Source organism: Crinia signifera, chromosome 7, assembly GCF_055691185.1.
Source record: "Crinia signifera chromosome 7, ASM5569118v1, whole genome shotgun sequence".
NCBI lineage: Eukaryota > Metazoa > Chordata > Amphibia > Anura > Myobatrachidae > Crinia > Crinia signifera.
Genome location: NC_139223.1, coordinates 141,951,963 through 141,966,781, shown reverse-complemented (window position 1 = coordinate 141,966,781; position 14,819 = coordinate 141,951,963). Strand labels below are relative to the sequence as shown.

Genomic DNA, 14,819 nt, shown 5'->3' with positions numbered 1-14,819 from the left:
CATGGCAGTTAGGATGCGATTGGCTGGATGTTTATCTCTCTTTATCACCCTTGTGTTTATCTCTTGATAAGGCTTAATACATCTGCCCCATTGTTTGTAATATCGCCCAATGGGTATGCCCCATATCGTTAAAGATGCACAATTCCCACAGGTTGTTAACAATGACCTCCGTCATCTGTGCATGCAGCTAACTATATCGCCAATGACTTCATATATGGAGCAGGGACAGGATGGCATCACTGAATGATATTGTTAGCGATGTTTATGCAGTATATCGTATGGCCAGAAGTTTAAGGAAAACACTACCGATATCACTCATGGAGCCTATTGGCTAGTGTGTACCCTGCTTCGGAGTTCCTGACATTTGGTACTCGCCTGTGTTTGGATCTAGCACACTTCTCTAGTCACCTTGATTAAAGGAATTACTACAGGACACTAATGTCTTAAATCAAATGGAATGAAACTCAGATACATCTGCCATTGGGTATTAGGAACCTTTGGATATTTCTTACTGCATTCTTGAAGAGGCTCATCCGAGTGATCGCCGCAGTCATCATCTACGTCACATTTCCAGCTCTGTGGAATGCAGCGACCATTGTTGCATTTGAACTGTCCGGGATTACAAGTCCTAGAGGCACAGTGGGAGCTGTCTTCATCAGAGTTGTCCCCACAGTCATCCTCTGTGTCACACTGCCATGCCTCAGGGATACAGCGCTTGTTTGCACATTGCCACTGATGGTCATCGCATTGGTGATTAGCTGCAACACATTGTATGTATAAAGTAACAAATACATGATGAAAGTTAAAAAAAAAAGGATTAATATTAAGGTTGTGCAATCATCTATATAATGCAGATATATGTATCCCAAAAATATTTGTACTAAACCTTGACGAGAGTTAGAGTTGCGAGAGATAAACCACCAACTAATCAGATCCTGTTAAGGCCCATAGACACTGGGCTCAAAACAGCAGATGCGGCTTTGAGGGAGGTTTTGCATAGTGCTGCGCTATGCAAAGCCGCCCTCCCCCGCTGACGGCGCTGGGCAGGGGGGAAGCCGCTCAATGTGTATGCACAGAGCGGCTTTCCCCCAGTGATGATAGTGATCATAATCGCCCAGTGTGTATGGACCTTTCATTTTCAAAGCAACTTTACTTTGCTATACTCTAATGGGCACCGCTATACTCTAAGGGCACTGCTATACTCTAATGGGCACTGTTATACTCTAGTGGGCACTGTTATACTCTAATGGGCACTGTTATACTCTAGTGGGCACTGCTATACTCTAATAGGCACTGCTATACTCTAATGGCCACTACTATACTCTAATGGGCACTACTATACTCTAATGGGCACTGCTATGCTCTAATGGGCACTGCTATGCTCTAATGGGCACTACTATACTCTAATAGGCACTGCTATACTCAAATGGGCACTACTATACTCTAATGGGCACTGTTATACTCTAATGGGCACTGCTATACCCTAATGGGCACTGCTATACTCTACTGGCCACTACTATACTCTAATGGGCACTACTATACTCTAATGGACACTGCTATACTCTAATGGCCACTACTATACTCTAATGGGCCCTTCTATACTCTAATGGGTGCTGCTATACTCTAATGTGCACTACTATACTCTAATGGGCACTGCTATACTCTAATAGGCACTGCTATACTCTAATGGGCACTGCTATACTTTTGTGGGCACTGCTATACTCTAATGGGCACTGCTATTGTCTAATAGGCACTGTTATACTCTAATGGCAACTACTATACACTAATGGGCACTGCTATACTCTAATGAGCACTGCTATACTCTAATGGGCACTGCTATACTCTAATGGACACTAATATACTCTAATGGCCACTGCTATACTCTAATGGGCACTGCTATACTCTAATGGCCACTACTATACTCTACTGGACACTGCTATACTCTTATGGGCACTGCTATACTCTAATGGGCCCTGCTATACTCTAATGGGCGCTGCTATACTCTAATGGCCACTACTATACTCTAATGGGCACTGCTATACTCTAATGGGCACTGCTATACTCTAATGGGCCCTGCTATACTCTAATGGGCACTGCTATACTCTAATGGGCCCTGCTATACTCTAATGGGCACTGCTATACCCTAATGGCCACTACTATACTCTAATAGGCACTGCTATACTCTAATGGCCACTACTATACTCTAATGGGCCCTGCTATACTCTAATGGGCCCTGCTATACTCTAATGGGCACTGCTTTACTCTAATGGGCCCTGCTATACTCTAATGGGCACTGCTATACTCTAATGGGCCCTGCTATACTCTAATGGGCACTGCTATACTCTAATGGCCACTACTATACTCTAATAGGCACTGCTATACTCTAATGGACACTACTATACTCTACTGGACACCGCTATACTCTAATGGACACTACTATACTCTACTGGACACCGCTATACTCTACTGGACACTGCTATACTCTTATGGGCACTGCTATACTCTAATGGGCCCTGCTATACTCTAATGGGCGCTGCTATACTCTAATGGCCACTACTATACTCTAATGGGCACTGCTATACTCTAATGGGCACTGCTATACTCTAATGGGCCCTGCTATACTCTAATGGGCACTGCTATACTCTAATGGGCCCTGCTATACTCTAATGGGCACTGCTATACCCTAATGGCCACTACTATACTCTAATAGGCACTGCTATACTCTAATGGCCACTACTATACTCTAATGGGCCCTGCTATACTCTAATGGGCCCTGCTATACTCTAATGGGCACTGCTTTACTCTAATGGGCCCTGCTATACTCTAATGGCCACTGCTATACTCTAATGGGCCCTGCTATACTCTAATGGGCACTGCTATACTCTAATGGCCACTACTATACTCTAATAGGCACTGCTATACTCTAATGGACACTACTATACTCTACTGGACACCGCTATACTCTAATGGACACTACTATACTCTACTGGACACCGCTATACTCTAATGGGCACTGCTATACTCTAAAGGGGGAGAAAAGAATTGAATTTGAACATAATATGTCATATCTAACTGATTACAGAATGAAATAGTTGGTTGGTTGATTCATTCTTTCCTGACTTTTTATCTGCAGGTATCTTACAGTAAGTGTAAAAACTTAATTTGGTCCCGAGCTTTATGCTTAAAAATATGGAACGCTTCTGGAATTTGCCTGTCATCCCTGTGCAGGGACCATGCTAATATTCTTTGTATTGTTCTAATTGTACTATATGTTCTGAAGAAGCAGGATCTGTCTTGTCTATAGGCTTACCACAAAGTATTGTGCCTTCATCAGAGTTGTCTGGACAGTCTGGGATAGTGTTACACAAGAAGTGAGGACTTGTACAGTTTCCATCACCGCACTGAAATTGTCCTACACGGCAATACCGATGAGGGCAGGTAGGGGGCTCATCTGAGCCATCCCGGCAATCTCGCTGTCCATCACACTTCCACCATATAGGAATACACCTGCAATGGGAAACAAAATGCCTGTTAATTACTATACAGTATGTTTACAAGGGGTGGAGGTGAACCAAATGATGAACTATACATTAAAGTGTGCACCTTGAACGCTAAGACATGGTGGCTATGGTTTTACTAGTGTAATTATGCCCTGGTAGCCATAGTTATACTTACACTCACACTACAACAAGCACCAGCTTACCCAACCACTTTAAGGATTCTAGTACTTATTGGGACCAGTAGGGCACCTAACTGCCAAATCCAACTTTATATGTTACATTTCCCTACACTGACAGCACCGCACCAGTGCTGTTGGAATAGAGTTTTCCCTTTTCGTGTCCCCCGCCACCCTAGCAATGTGCTTTGGAGTTTAACTGAGGAGCCATCCCTTTTTGTGTTCCTATCCACCCCAATTTCACAAATACTATAGGCTACTATGGAAGCTAGTGCTAGAACTACTTTTGGGTGGAGGGATATACTTTTTAAAATTATTATTGATTATTCCTAACAGGTATATTTACCATTAATCCCACCACAATATAATGCACAAGGGGCCTGATTAAGTTTGAAATGTAGTTTTGCAAAAATCCGTAAGGCTACAACTCCCGGTGCTACCATGAATGGGGGCAGCCAGAACAGGGCATGGCCCCATATTAAGAGTAACCACATGACCTATACACATTTCTGTATTAAGTTTGTTCCTTATATTATACAGCAACTACCACTTCAGGGGAAATTCCCTAACATTGCTGATTACGTCCAATCCTGTGTATGAACAGGTACAACCGGGATCGTAAATATGAATTGAGAATACGGCTAAATTACTAAATTGACGTATTCTCAGGATTCATATTTTCCCATTGGTGAAGATGGTGAATATGCTACAGTATTCTGCGTTTTATGCTGTGCTTTACAATGTATCTCATTTCCCATTTGGAGTATGGCATATATTGCTGTTTCTCAGGTATTTACATAACCTGTTTACTATGCTTCATGGCTGCGCACGGACATGACTGGATTGGTCAGACCGCACTCTGTAACTCCGTATTGCTGCCCCGAAAACATTGCGCTGCTGCATCCTGCTGGTAATGTAATCACAATGCTACAATGCAGACCACTCTATCTGCACAAGGAAGAAACACTACTGAAATATGAGCCTGATTCATATTTGTACTAAAGGAAAGCAAAAGAGCAAACAACTGGATAAAACCAAGTTGCACTGCAGGTGGGGTAGATGTAACATGTGCAGAGAGATTTAGATTTGGGTGCAGGAGGTTTAATGCGAAATCTAAATTGCAGTGTAAGAACAAAGCTAATATTTGTGGGCTACATGAGAAGGCAGACAGTATTTACCTTTCACGGAATATGTATAAATGTATTTGCTTCCCTTGCATTGCAACACGTTTGTTCATTACACAATGTTACAGTATTTGCTTTACTTCCAAACATGAATCACCTCCTTCTTCATAATGTGATACCATAGGACCATTTTCCATATACCACTGAGTTCATGTATTCCAGTTACCAAATTAATAGGGCATTACTTGCATAGCATACACATGATTGGGTAATAAAGCGTGGAATCATAACCAAAGATAAGTCTGTATCTGGCAGTGGGGATGCTGTGACTGTACTGTAGGGTTCATTGATCAGATACAATTACATGAAGCACATGAAATAATAATGTTGCTGTGTAATGAAGGCAACTTTATTTTAGATAAATATGTGAGACAACTCACAGAAAGTAATATTTTTACCGTATATGTAGTACAGTGGCTCACATCAAAATTTTAAATCCAATATGCTCTCTGTATACCATGACATCATATTACACAGAAATCATTCAGTGGGGTCGTAGTTCTCTGTTATAGAGCTTTTAATATCTCTGATATAAATGCAACAATGTGAGGTTCATAAGCCTCCTTTTACTCCAATGTACTCATGTTCATGAACATGCATTAATAGCAGCTGAAGAGGGCATGGACAGTCATATATATATAAGACAAGCTTACCTCTCACTATCAGCACATAGAAACTGTGTACTAGAGCAAGATGGGAGGCAGCGGACTGTGCTCCCAAAATGCATGGCCAGGAAATTGTCCGGACATTCGCAGCTGTATCCTTGTCCTCCATCCTTAATGAGACACAGGTGAGAACAGCCGCCATTGTTTCTGCCACAGGGATTATTCACTAAATTGGGCAATTGCACTTTTTTATTAATCCAAAACATACAAAACGTTACAGTATACGGCATGATACTTTAAATTGAATTATCATTTTATTGGTATTTAAGAGAATAACAAATCTTAAACATAAGCAGCACAGATTATAGAATTCCAAGAAATGGGAGATCACAGGAAAAAGGAATACCACAATCCATTGACTGAACCACTGAATAGATAAACTGCATTCTCATGCATAGTGGTTTAGCCCACAAGATGGCTGCCTCCACTGTGTGCAAGTGACAGGTATACATAGAGAAGGAGCTCATTGCTAACGTGCATAATGGAAACAGTGCAAATGGGCCTTAACACGCAGCCAGCCAGGGCCACCAATAGGGGGGGTGCTGTGGGTACAGCTGTCCTGGGCCCCGGCCTCTGGAAGGGCCTGGGCAGCTCATTTTGCCCACCGCAAGCCCCCTGACTGGCTCAGCTGCGCTGAACAAAGCAGGTCCTGGAGCGCAGGCTTCTTCAACCCAGAATGCTGACAGCCAATTAAAATGTTGCACTGGCTTTTAGGCCAATCAGAGCTCACGTACCGGCAGCCAATCAGAGTGGCTGCTGGTACACAAGCTCTGATTGGCTCACCAGCCGGTGCTGCATTTTAATTGCCCGCCGGCATCCTGATTCGAAGAAGCCTGCGCTCCGGGACGTTAGGGCTGCAGCTCAGCGGAAGAGGAGATGGGGGAGCAGGAGCTAGGTTAGGGTGAGTCAAGTGAGGAGGGGGAGGGGAAGGTGGCTCAGGCCCGGACTGGAAATGAGACCTGGGCACCAAAATTCCTGATGGCGGGCCTGCAGCCAGTTATCACGTTAACTTTACTCTTTGGCCTCCTAAAATAATGGTTACTACAGCATCATTTTTGTATAACCTTTTTTATGATAGTGAATGGTCATCAGGACTGCCTTTATGAAATGTTTCTACAAAACCATGTGCAATCACACAATACAGGCACTTAATATCACCAAATGCCATCAGCTCAGCAGTCATTTTGTAAATGACCTCCAGTATTCCCTCCGCAAGAACGTTTCTAAATGACTTAAATCCTACTATACTTTGCATTGGAAATATCAATATATCACCAAAGAATGATTATTCTGCAAGCTAAATCATTTTCTGTCTCACGGTCAAAGACATTTGTGTCACTGGCAAACTGGGATATTAAAAATGATGCATTTGATCTTTTACATCTCATTTACATCCATACAGAATAAATGAGGCTTGCCGGAATAATTATAATCCTTTAATTGACTAACAGCTATCTATAGTCGCTGCACCTCTTCAAAGCTGGGTTATAATTAGCAGCAATACATTATTCCTAATTTCTGATCCACTTGTACATTGTGAGCACCGCACAGGAACAGAAAATGTAAAATGAATAATAAAAGCTATAAAACGAAAATCATAGGCATGGTTACCCATAATGCTTTACAGTAACTGTACTTACAAATGGGCTGTCTGTATGGATGGTAGACGTGTATATCAAAGGGCCTGTGAGTGGTATTGGCCAACATAGTTCTCCCAGACCCATCGTATTTATTTCCCTTTTCCACTGTTCTAGTGTTCCAGTCAGTCCAATATAATGTATCTTCAAAGACAGTTATGGCAAATGGATGAGGTAAATTGCCATCATAGACGGCATGTCGGTGTCTGCCATCCAAGTCAGCATATCTATTGGAACAGAAACAAACACTACTGAGGCAATATCTAGACATACAGAGATCTGCTTGTTCAGGCTAATGGCTGCAAAAATTGGGCCACATGCACTTAGCTTCAAGGGCGGGATGTTATAACATCCGCGGCCCCCCTTCGCCGGACATCGCATTATTAGTAACGGCATATGCTATAACATATGCCGTTATTCATGCAAGGGACAGCTCTTGCGGTAAGAGCTGTCCCTTGCGATGCGGTGCCGGCACTGGACTTCCGGGTCTGTGACCCGGGAGTCCATCTGCGCATGCGCAGACCCCGGCGCCGGCCGCAGGGCACGCTGGGAGGGATCCGTGACGGATCCCTCAAACAGCGCTGCGGTAAGAAGCCCATAGGCTTCTGCAGGGATTCGCCAGCTTTAGCTGGCGATTCCCTCCGCAGCGCTGACAGGGCGGGATGCTATATAGCAGAAATGCGGTAAAAACCCCGTTTTCGGGGTTTCTACCGCATCTCTATATGCTATATGGCGCCTCCGCAGTGTCAGCGCTGCGGAGGGAATCGCCAGCTAAAGCTGGCGAATCCCTGCAGAAGCCTATGGGCTTCTTACCGCAGCGCTGTTTGAGGGATCCGTCACGGATCCCTCCCAGCGTGCCCTGCGGCCGGCGCCGGGGTCTGCGCATGCGCAGATGGACTCCCGGGTCACAGACCCGGAAGTCCAGCGCCGGCACCGCATCGCAAGGGACAGCTCTTACCGCAAGAGCTGTCCCTTGCATGAATAACGGCATATGTTATAGCATATGCCGTTACTAATAATGCGGTAGCCGGCGATAATGGGCGCGGATGTTACAACATCCCGCACACACTGCGGAGGCGCCATATAGCATATAGAAATGCGGTAGAAACCCCGAAAACGGGGTTTTTACCGCATTTCTGCTATATAGCATCCCGCCCCAAATGTGATAAAATGGAGAGTGATAAACAGCCAGCCAATCAGCTCCTACCTACCATAACACAGACTGTGATTGAAAAATGTTAGGCAGGAGCTGATTGGTTAGTTGATTATCACTCTCCATTTTATCACTTTGAAGCTTAGCGCATCTGGCCCATTAAATGTAAAACAGAACCAGATTAAGAGCAAACTGGGTTACTGATGAAACCACTGGGGCTTTTCATTTTATAAACGTATAAACCTACAGCAGATGGAACTTCACGCAACAGGGGCATAATATTGCATAATGGTAAATGCTCTGTACTACACTTGTTGATGCAATAAAGGTTTACTCAACTGGTTTATTCTGTACATGCAACACTGCAGTACTGGTCATCAAACAATATCTGGATTGCAAATTCAGATGGTAAAATGTCAGTCAGAACTTCTCATTGATCCATGAGTTGAGGTGATGTGTTGTACCCTTGAAAGCATCATCTGTTCTCAATGCCTACAGCAGTTGTACAGTAGGCAAAATATGGCAAGCCGGCTACTGTGTGACTACACATCCCAGCATGCTCTAGCACAGATTTGCTGTTACGGCATGTTACAACTGTAACAGGGCATGCTGGGATGTATAGGTCAACAGCAGCTGGAGTCTCACAAATTGCCTTCCCCAATCTAGAGGGGATAGATGGAAAACATGCATCCCCTGATCTAGAGGGGATAGATGGAAAACATGCATCCCCTGATCTAGAGGGGATAGATGGAAAACATGCATCCCCTGATCTAGAGGGGATAGATGGAAAACATGCATCCCCTGATCTAGAGAGGATAGATGGAAAACATGCATCTGCATATTTTCCTAACACGTTCCTTATCTTGCTTGTTTGCCATTCCTTATCCAAATCTTATTATTTGAGTCCAGAACATGGATACATTGTTATTTGAGTCCAGAACATGGATACATTGTTATATAGAAAATGTTAATTTTGTTATTAGATCCACCACAATGACACATTTACAGCAATAAATGTATACATTACTATACACTACTATATACTATACACTGACTGCTACAGGGTAATATCACATTGTGTGTGTTAGGATGCTAGGATGTAATTTAGTATAATGAATCCCTATGGAACATACAGAATTCCTGCACACCAAGACCTGTCAGTATTATCTCCCTGACAGTGATATATGGGCAGTCTGCTACATGTCCCTGTCATTGTTAGTGGAGCCATGCATACACAGTATGAACAGTTACCGAGCTGCTTTATTCTTCTCTAAGTACGTACTCAATGTAGTTCAAGTGGGCGTCTGCCCAGTAGAGCTTGTCGCTGCTGTAATCTATAGTGAGTCCATTAGGCCATTCTATCTTAGTGGAGATGATTACAGTTTTGTTCGTGCCATCCATGCCCACTCTGGCAATATATGGCTTGTCTCCCCAGTCTGTCCAGTAAATGTGTCTGTTGTGGGAAAATAAGAGTCAGGGTTACTATTACATACAGAAAGTTTAACATATCAATCATTTCCAGATAACCAGAAGTTGCTCAGAATCACATTCTATAAGTTTGTTTCCTTTACTTTTTCTGTACTTACAATGATTGCTCACCAAGTACTTAGGATGGCCATCGACCTGTGCGCATTGGACCTGAACAGGTGGTCGGACCGGCTGGCCATCCGACCACCCTTTCTGGGACCTCCCTCAACAGATCGCATGCGTCCCTGCCGCCGGGACGGTCCCGGCGGCTTGCGGATTATCGGGTGTCCGACACTGCTGCGAGACGTCGCAGCAGTGTATGGGCACCTTTAGACTAAGGGAAACCTGGACTCATTTTATAATTAATTCATAGTGCTACTAATTTTGTCTTCTATCATACTTTATCATGTATCTGTGATATACAGTAAAACAGAGGATATCCCATTATATTTTCTTTACTACAGTACAAAAAAGCTAGTCTCTAATTGGTTGAACAATTATGCACAAAGTTATTACAAAAAAGCTAGTCTCTAATTGGTTGAACAATTATGCACAAAGTTATTACAAAAAAGCTAGTCTCTAATTGGTTGAACAATTATGCACAAAGTTATTACTATGGAGATCAAGATGGATAATTACAGCATAAAATCTACTCTGGTTGCATGCAAGGAAATATGGCAGCTTTTGTGTTAGCAGCAGATTGGTACGGAACACGAAGTACTCTAGCTGTGACTATGCAAACAATTTTACAGTGCAGTGTGCCAGTGCAAAAATAACATGTTATTGTAATATTATATATACTGTACAAGACAAAGGGCGGAGAGGGCAAACTTTAGGAGTGTCCCTTGATGTGAAGTAGAAAATAGAACGGAATCTAGGACACGAGGGCATGAGTATAGATTAGAAGAAAAAAAAATTTCATTCAGCTAGTAGAAAGAATTTCTTTACGGTCAGAACAGTCAAACTCTGGAACTCTCTTCCCAGAGAGGTGGTAACGGCTGGCTCATTAAATGCGTTCAAGGCAAAGTTGGACAAACATTTACTGGAGAAAAACATCCATGGGTACAAATAAGAAATATAATTTGTCTGTAAAATACCAGAACCTACCAAATCAGCAATGGATATCTATACCAGGTTGAACTAGATGGACGCAAGTCTTTTTTCAGCCTTACCTACTATGTAACTATGTAACCATTTTCAATCTGCAAACAGAATTTAATTTACCACCATCTCTGAGCTGGTGGACATCAGGATACTTTCAGGCCCTAACTGTAGGGGTACTTAAAGTTACCATTGAGTTGCCCGAAGAGGTACATTAAGACAAAGATCTGGAAGTGCAGCACTGGCCAGTTCATCTAGCTACTCTGATGCAAAACCAACGTGTTCGTCAATCCAACCACAGTGCCCTTTGTAATGTGGTCCTATGTTTTCTTTTTCATTTATTACTTTTTCCTTGCCAGTATAGCAGGCAGACCACAAATGTAATATCCTCTGCTTAATACAGTATGTCCTGATACATTTATGTCAGCAGCAGAAGTATGTGCTGTCCGATGTATGAAACTGAGACAAAGATTATAGATTCATCAAAAAAAAACAAGAATATTACATTTGATTTGTTTTGGTGCTTGTCCAACTCATTTAAAAATCCAATGGAATAAAGTTCGCCCACAATGACTATATAAGAAAAATTCAATCATTTTAGCAGTAATGGCTGCATTTCCCGCTAGGCACCTGCTTGTTAAGCTGAGGAAAAAGTTAAGTAGATAATAATAAAAGAAGGATTTGGTGTCATGTTCCTAGCTTGTTATATCTCAGGAAATACCAGATAGTATGTTACAGTAATGATGAGCATAAGAAGAAATATGTAATTTTCAATCCGAGAAATAAAAGGCAATGTTATGCCGAGAATGTATTACCCTTTCTTTGGATGTACCACAATCGCTCTGGGATGCTGAAAGCAGAACGTGTTATTAACATCCACACAGCGGTCAACCAGCCTCTTCCTGAATCTTCCATCCAGCTCAGAAACAATGATACAGTCCTTATAGGAATCCACCCAGTATAGCTTCCTAAGGTACAAGGGAAAATAATAGTAACATAGAACACTGTATCCTTCATACAGACCAGGGTGTGAGATCAAATGATTAAAACAATAGTGTGGGAGACTGGTATTAGAGTAAAGACATTTCAGGTGTTCTCAGTTCCTTCATGACAAAAAAACTTAGAATACAAGTGGGTAGCTTCCATCAAAACAGGGTTGTATCCTAGCTTTCTTAATAAACCAATGCAAAAAGTGCCACTTTCCCGATACCTTGGTACCAAACTGTCAATCACTTTTTAAATAAATCCTCTTTATGACCGCCACCGCAAGACCATCGCAGCACACTTAGACATATGCGTAGACCACGGATAATCTCTCAATTGCAGATAAATTGGGTTTGGGTCCATCTATGAATTAGGCCCATTGGTAGAACTTGGGAAGAATGTTCAGAGTTCTGAACTTGGAAAAGTTTTATGCCTTAAGTTAGGCCTGCACCTAGAGGTGTATCATGGCTAAGCCTACCGTACTTATGGGCATTTGGAATGATTGACATAAACAGAGGTTAAGTGGGTATTCAATTTAGGATTCTGACTGTTGGAACATCACGACCAGTAGGAATCCCAGGCAGTTTTTGTAGGATCCGACAGTAACTTGACAGTCGAAATTCAATGTTCTGGCTGTAGAGCATTGGAAAGTCCGTGGCTCGGCGAAACCGTCCGCAGATTGTTGAAAAATAGCCATGAATTCGACAATCCATGACAGTTTCTGACAAAACATTTCCGACATTTTCTAACTCTCTTTCCTACAGCTCGACCTCCCTTCCCACAGCCTAACCTCCCCCTCCTGCAGCCTAAACCTGGCATCCCCTTCCCACAGTCTAACCGTAATCTTCTCCTCTGGTAACCTAGCCCCAACTAACCTCTCCAGTAGCCGAACCCTAACCTTTGCCACCTACAGCCTAACCCCCACTTCCCCCTCCCACAGCCTAACCTTAACCTCCCCCTTCTGAAGTTCTACCCCACCCCTGCAGCATAACCCTAACAACTCACTCTGCAGCCTAATCCTAACCATCCCAACCTTGCAGCATAACCCTCCGCTATCCCCACAGACTAACCCGTTCCAACAGCATTGAAGGCTTTCCTTTTTTTTTCTAATCCAAATTGTCAGAAACGGACAATAATTGTCGAATTTGCAGTCGATTCCTACAATGAAGTGCCCGTTTCCTTCAAAATGCAGCCGTTGAGACACTCGACAGTCGGAACACTGAATACCGAAAGTTGAGATTCAGTTGAAAAGGGTTGAAACGGCCGTTAAACAGATGTTCCCGACAATCGGATTCAGGATTAAATATCCCCCATAAAGAGATATGAGATTGAACCCCACACTTGTTAAAATAGCTATTTTACAATTACTGTACTAATGTGTAGCACACATTGCTTTCCTGTTGTTTTAGACACCTGTGGAATAAAATTATTTTATGTATAGAATCCTACATTCTATCATGCATTTATATAGTATTGTAAGATGACATTCATACCTGCCAACCCAATCAACTGCTAATCCTTCGCCACTCAGAACATCACTGTTAATAATGGTCTCTTTGTTGGTTCCGTTAAGGAACATTCTCTCAATAACTCTCCTTCCAACATCAATCCAATACAGTCTTGCTTCCACCCGGTCGAAGTCCAGCGCCACCACATTGCTCAGACCTTGTACAATGAGAGAGTAAGACAGTCCATCCACTGTCAGGTTTCTCAGGTAATACCGGTTGCTGAATATAAGGTATGGGGCAATGTTGCTATTTTGACGGCAGCTTTTTCCATCAGGTTCCCGGATATAGCCAGGAGCACACTTGCAAATATAGGAACCAGCAGTGTTCTCACAGATTTGACTGCATAATGAAGGGGATTCAGTACACTCATCTACATCATCACAGGTCCGTTTATCAGACATGAGCCTATATCCCGGACGGCAGGAACAGAAGAAGCTGGTCTGTGTATCTGTACAGTTATGATCACAGCTGCTAATTGAGGAATCACTGCACTCATTAATGCCTGTTTGAAAAAGACAAACAATATAAATGGTTAATGTTGTTCCCTGATTAGCAGCACACACCGTAGAGACCACTGTGTTCCTGCCCCCACCAAGGTACATGTCCCCTGTTCTGTTCTCCGCACCATGCAGGACATTGTGCTCCACCCTCTGCCTCCCCTGCCTGCCGCTGTAGGCGTCTGCCTCCCCTTGCCTTTTGTCATTGTTTTCCTCTATACAGTATGTCAACTTCTCACTGCAATATGCTGTCACTCTCTGCCTCTACATGTCTCCCAATACCCCCCTGCTACCCTGACTTCTGCTGTCAACCTCTGCATCCCACTGCCTTATGCTGTCACCCTCTGCCTCTTGCTGTCATCCACTGGTTCCCCCTGCCCTTATTACAACCTTGCTTTCCACTGGCACCCTCTGCCACCCCCTGCCTCATACACTGTCACCCTCTGCCTCTCCCTGTCACCCAGTGCCCCCCCTGCTTGCTTGCCTTATGCTGTAACCCTATGCCTCTACCTGTCACCCACTGGTTCCTCATGCACTTCTTACACCCCTGCTTTCCTGCTATCACCCTCTGCCTTCCCCTGTCACCCTTCCCCCCCCCCCCTCCCCCCCTGTCACCCACTGCTGTGTGGCATATTGTGAATTAGGGTTGGAGTGGATGAGGGGGGCCCAAATGGTATTTTTGCACCTGGGCCAACCACTCACAAGTTCCACCACTGTCTGTGCAGTCAATGATTTCACAACAGATTGCTTGTGTGTCATCTGAAATGCTGCATCAGTAACTTGTGCCAAAATATTTGTGGAATATGCTCTATATTGCTTAGCAGTGCTCCTCGCAGTGGGCGAGATGCACTCAAGTGAAAATGCAGTAAAAACTCAGTTTTAGGGGGAGGCTTCTGCATTTTTGTATGCACTAAAGCCCCTCCACTGGGGCACCCATGCATAGGGGA

At 43.4% G+C, this 14,819-nt stretch overlaps 1 protein-coding gene and 1 non-coding gene across 4 annotated transcripts in view; both read right to left on the bottom strand.

The window, feature by feature from the left end:
- LRP2 (LDL receptor related protein 2) overlaps positions 1-14,819 on the bottom strand; it is a 278,226-nt gene that overhangs the window by 86,039 nt on the left and 177,368 nt on the right. For all 3 annotated transcript variants that reach the window (XM_083153889.1, XM_083153890.1, XM_083153891.1), the window contains 7 exons: positions 13,361-13,877; positions 11,699-11,851; positions 9,598-9,768; positions 7,166-7,389; positions 5,514-5,691; positions 3,311-3,507; positions 513-758 (listed from right to left, as the gene is read on the bottom strand). In XM_083153889.1, coding sequence (XP_083010015.1) covers positions 513-758; positions 3,311-3,507; positions 5,514-5,691; positions 7,166-7,389; positions 9,598-9,768; positions 11,699-11,851; positions 13,361-13,877 — 1,686 coding nt within the window. The remainder of the gene's footprint in view (positions 1-512; positions 759-3,310; positions 3,508-5,513; positions 5,692-7,165; positions 7,390-9,597; positions 9,769-11,698; positions 11,852-13,360; positions 13,878-14,819) is intronic.
- Positions 3,184-3,288, bottom strand: LOC146025483 (U6 spliceosomal RNA). The gene has a single exon (XR_014454147.1). It is a non-coding gene; the product is annotated as a U6 spliceosomal RNA (small nuclear RNA).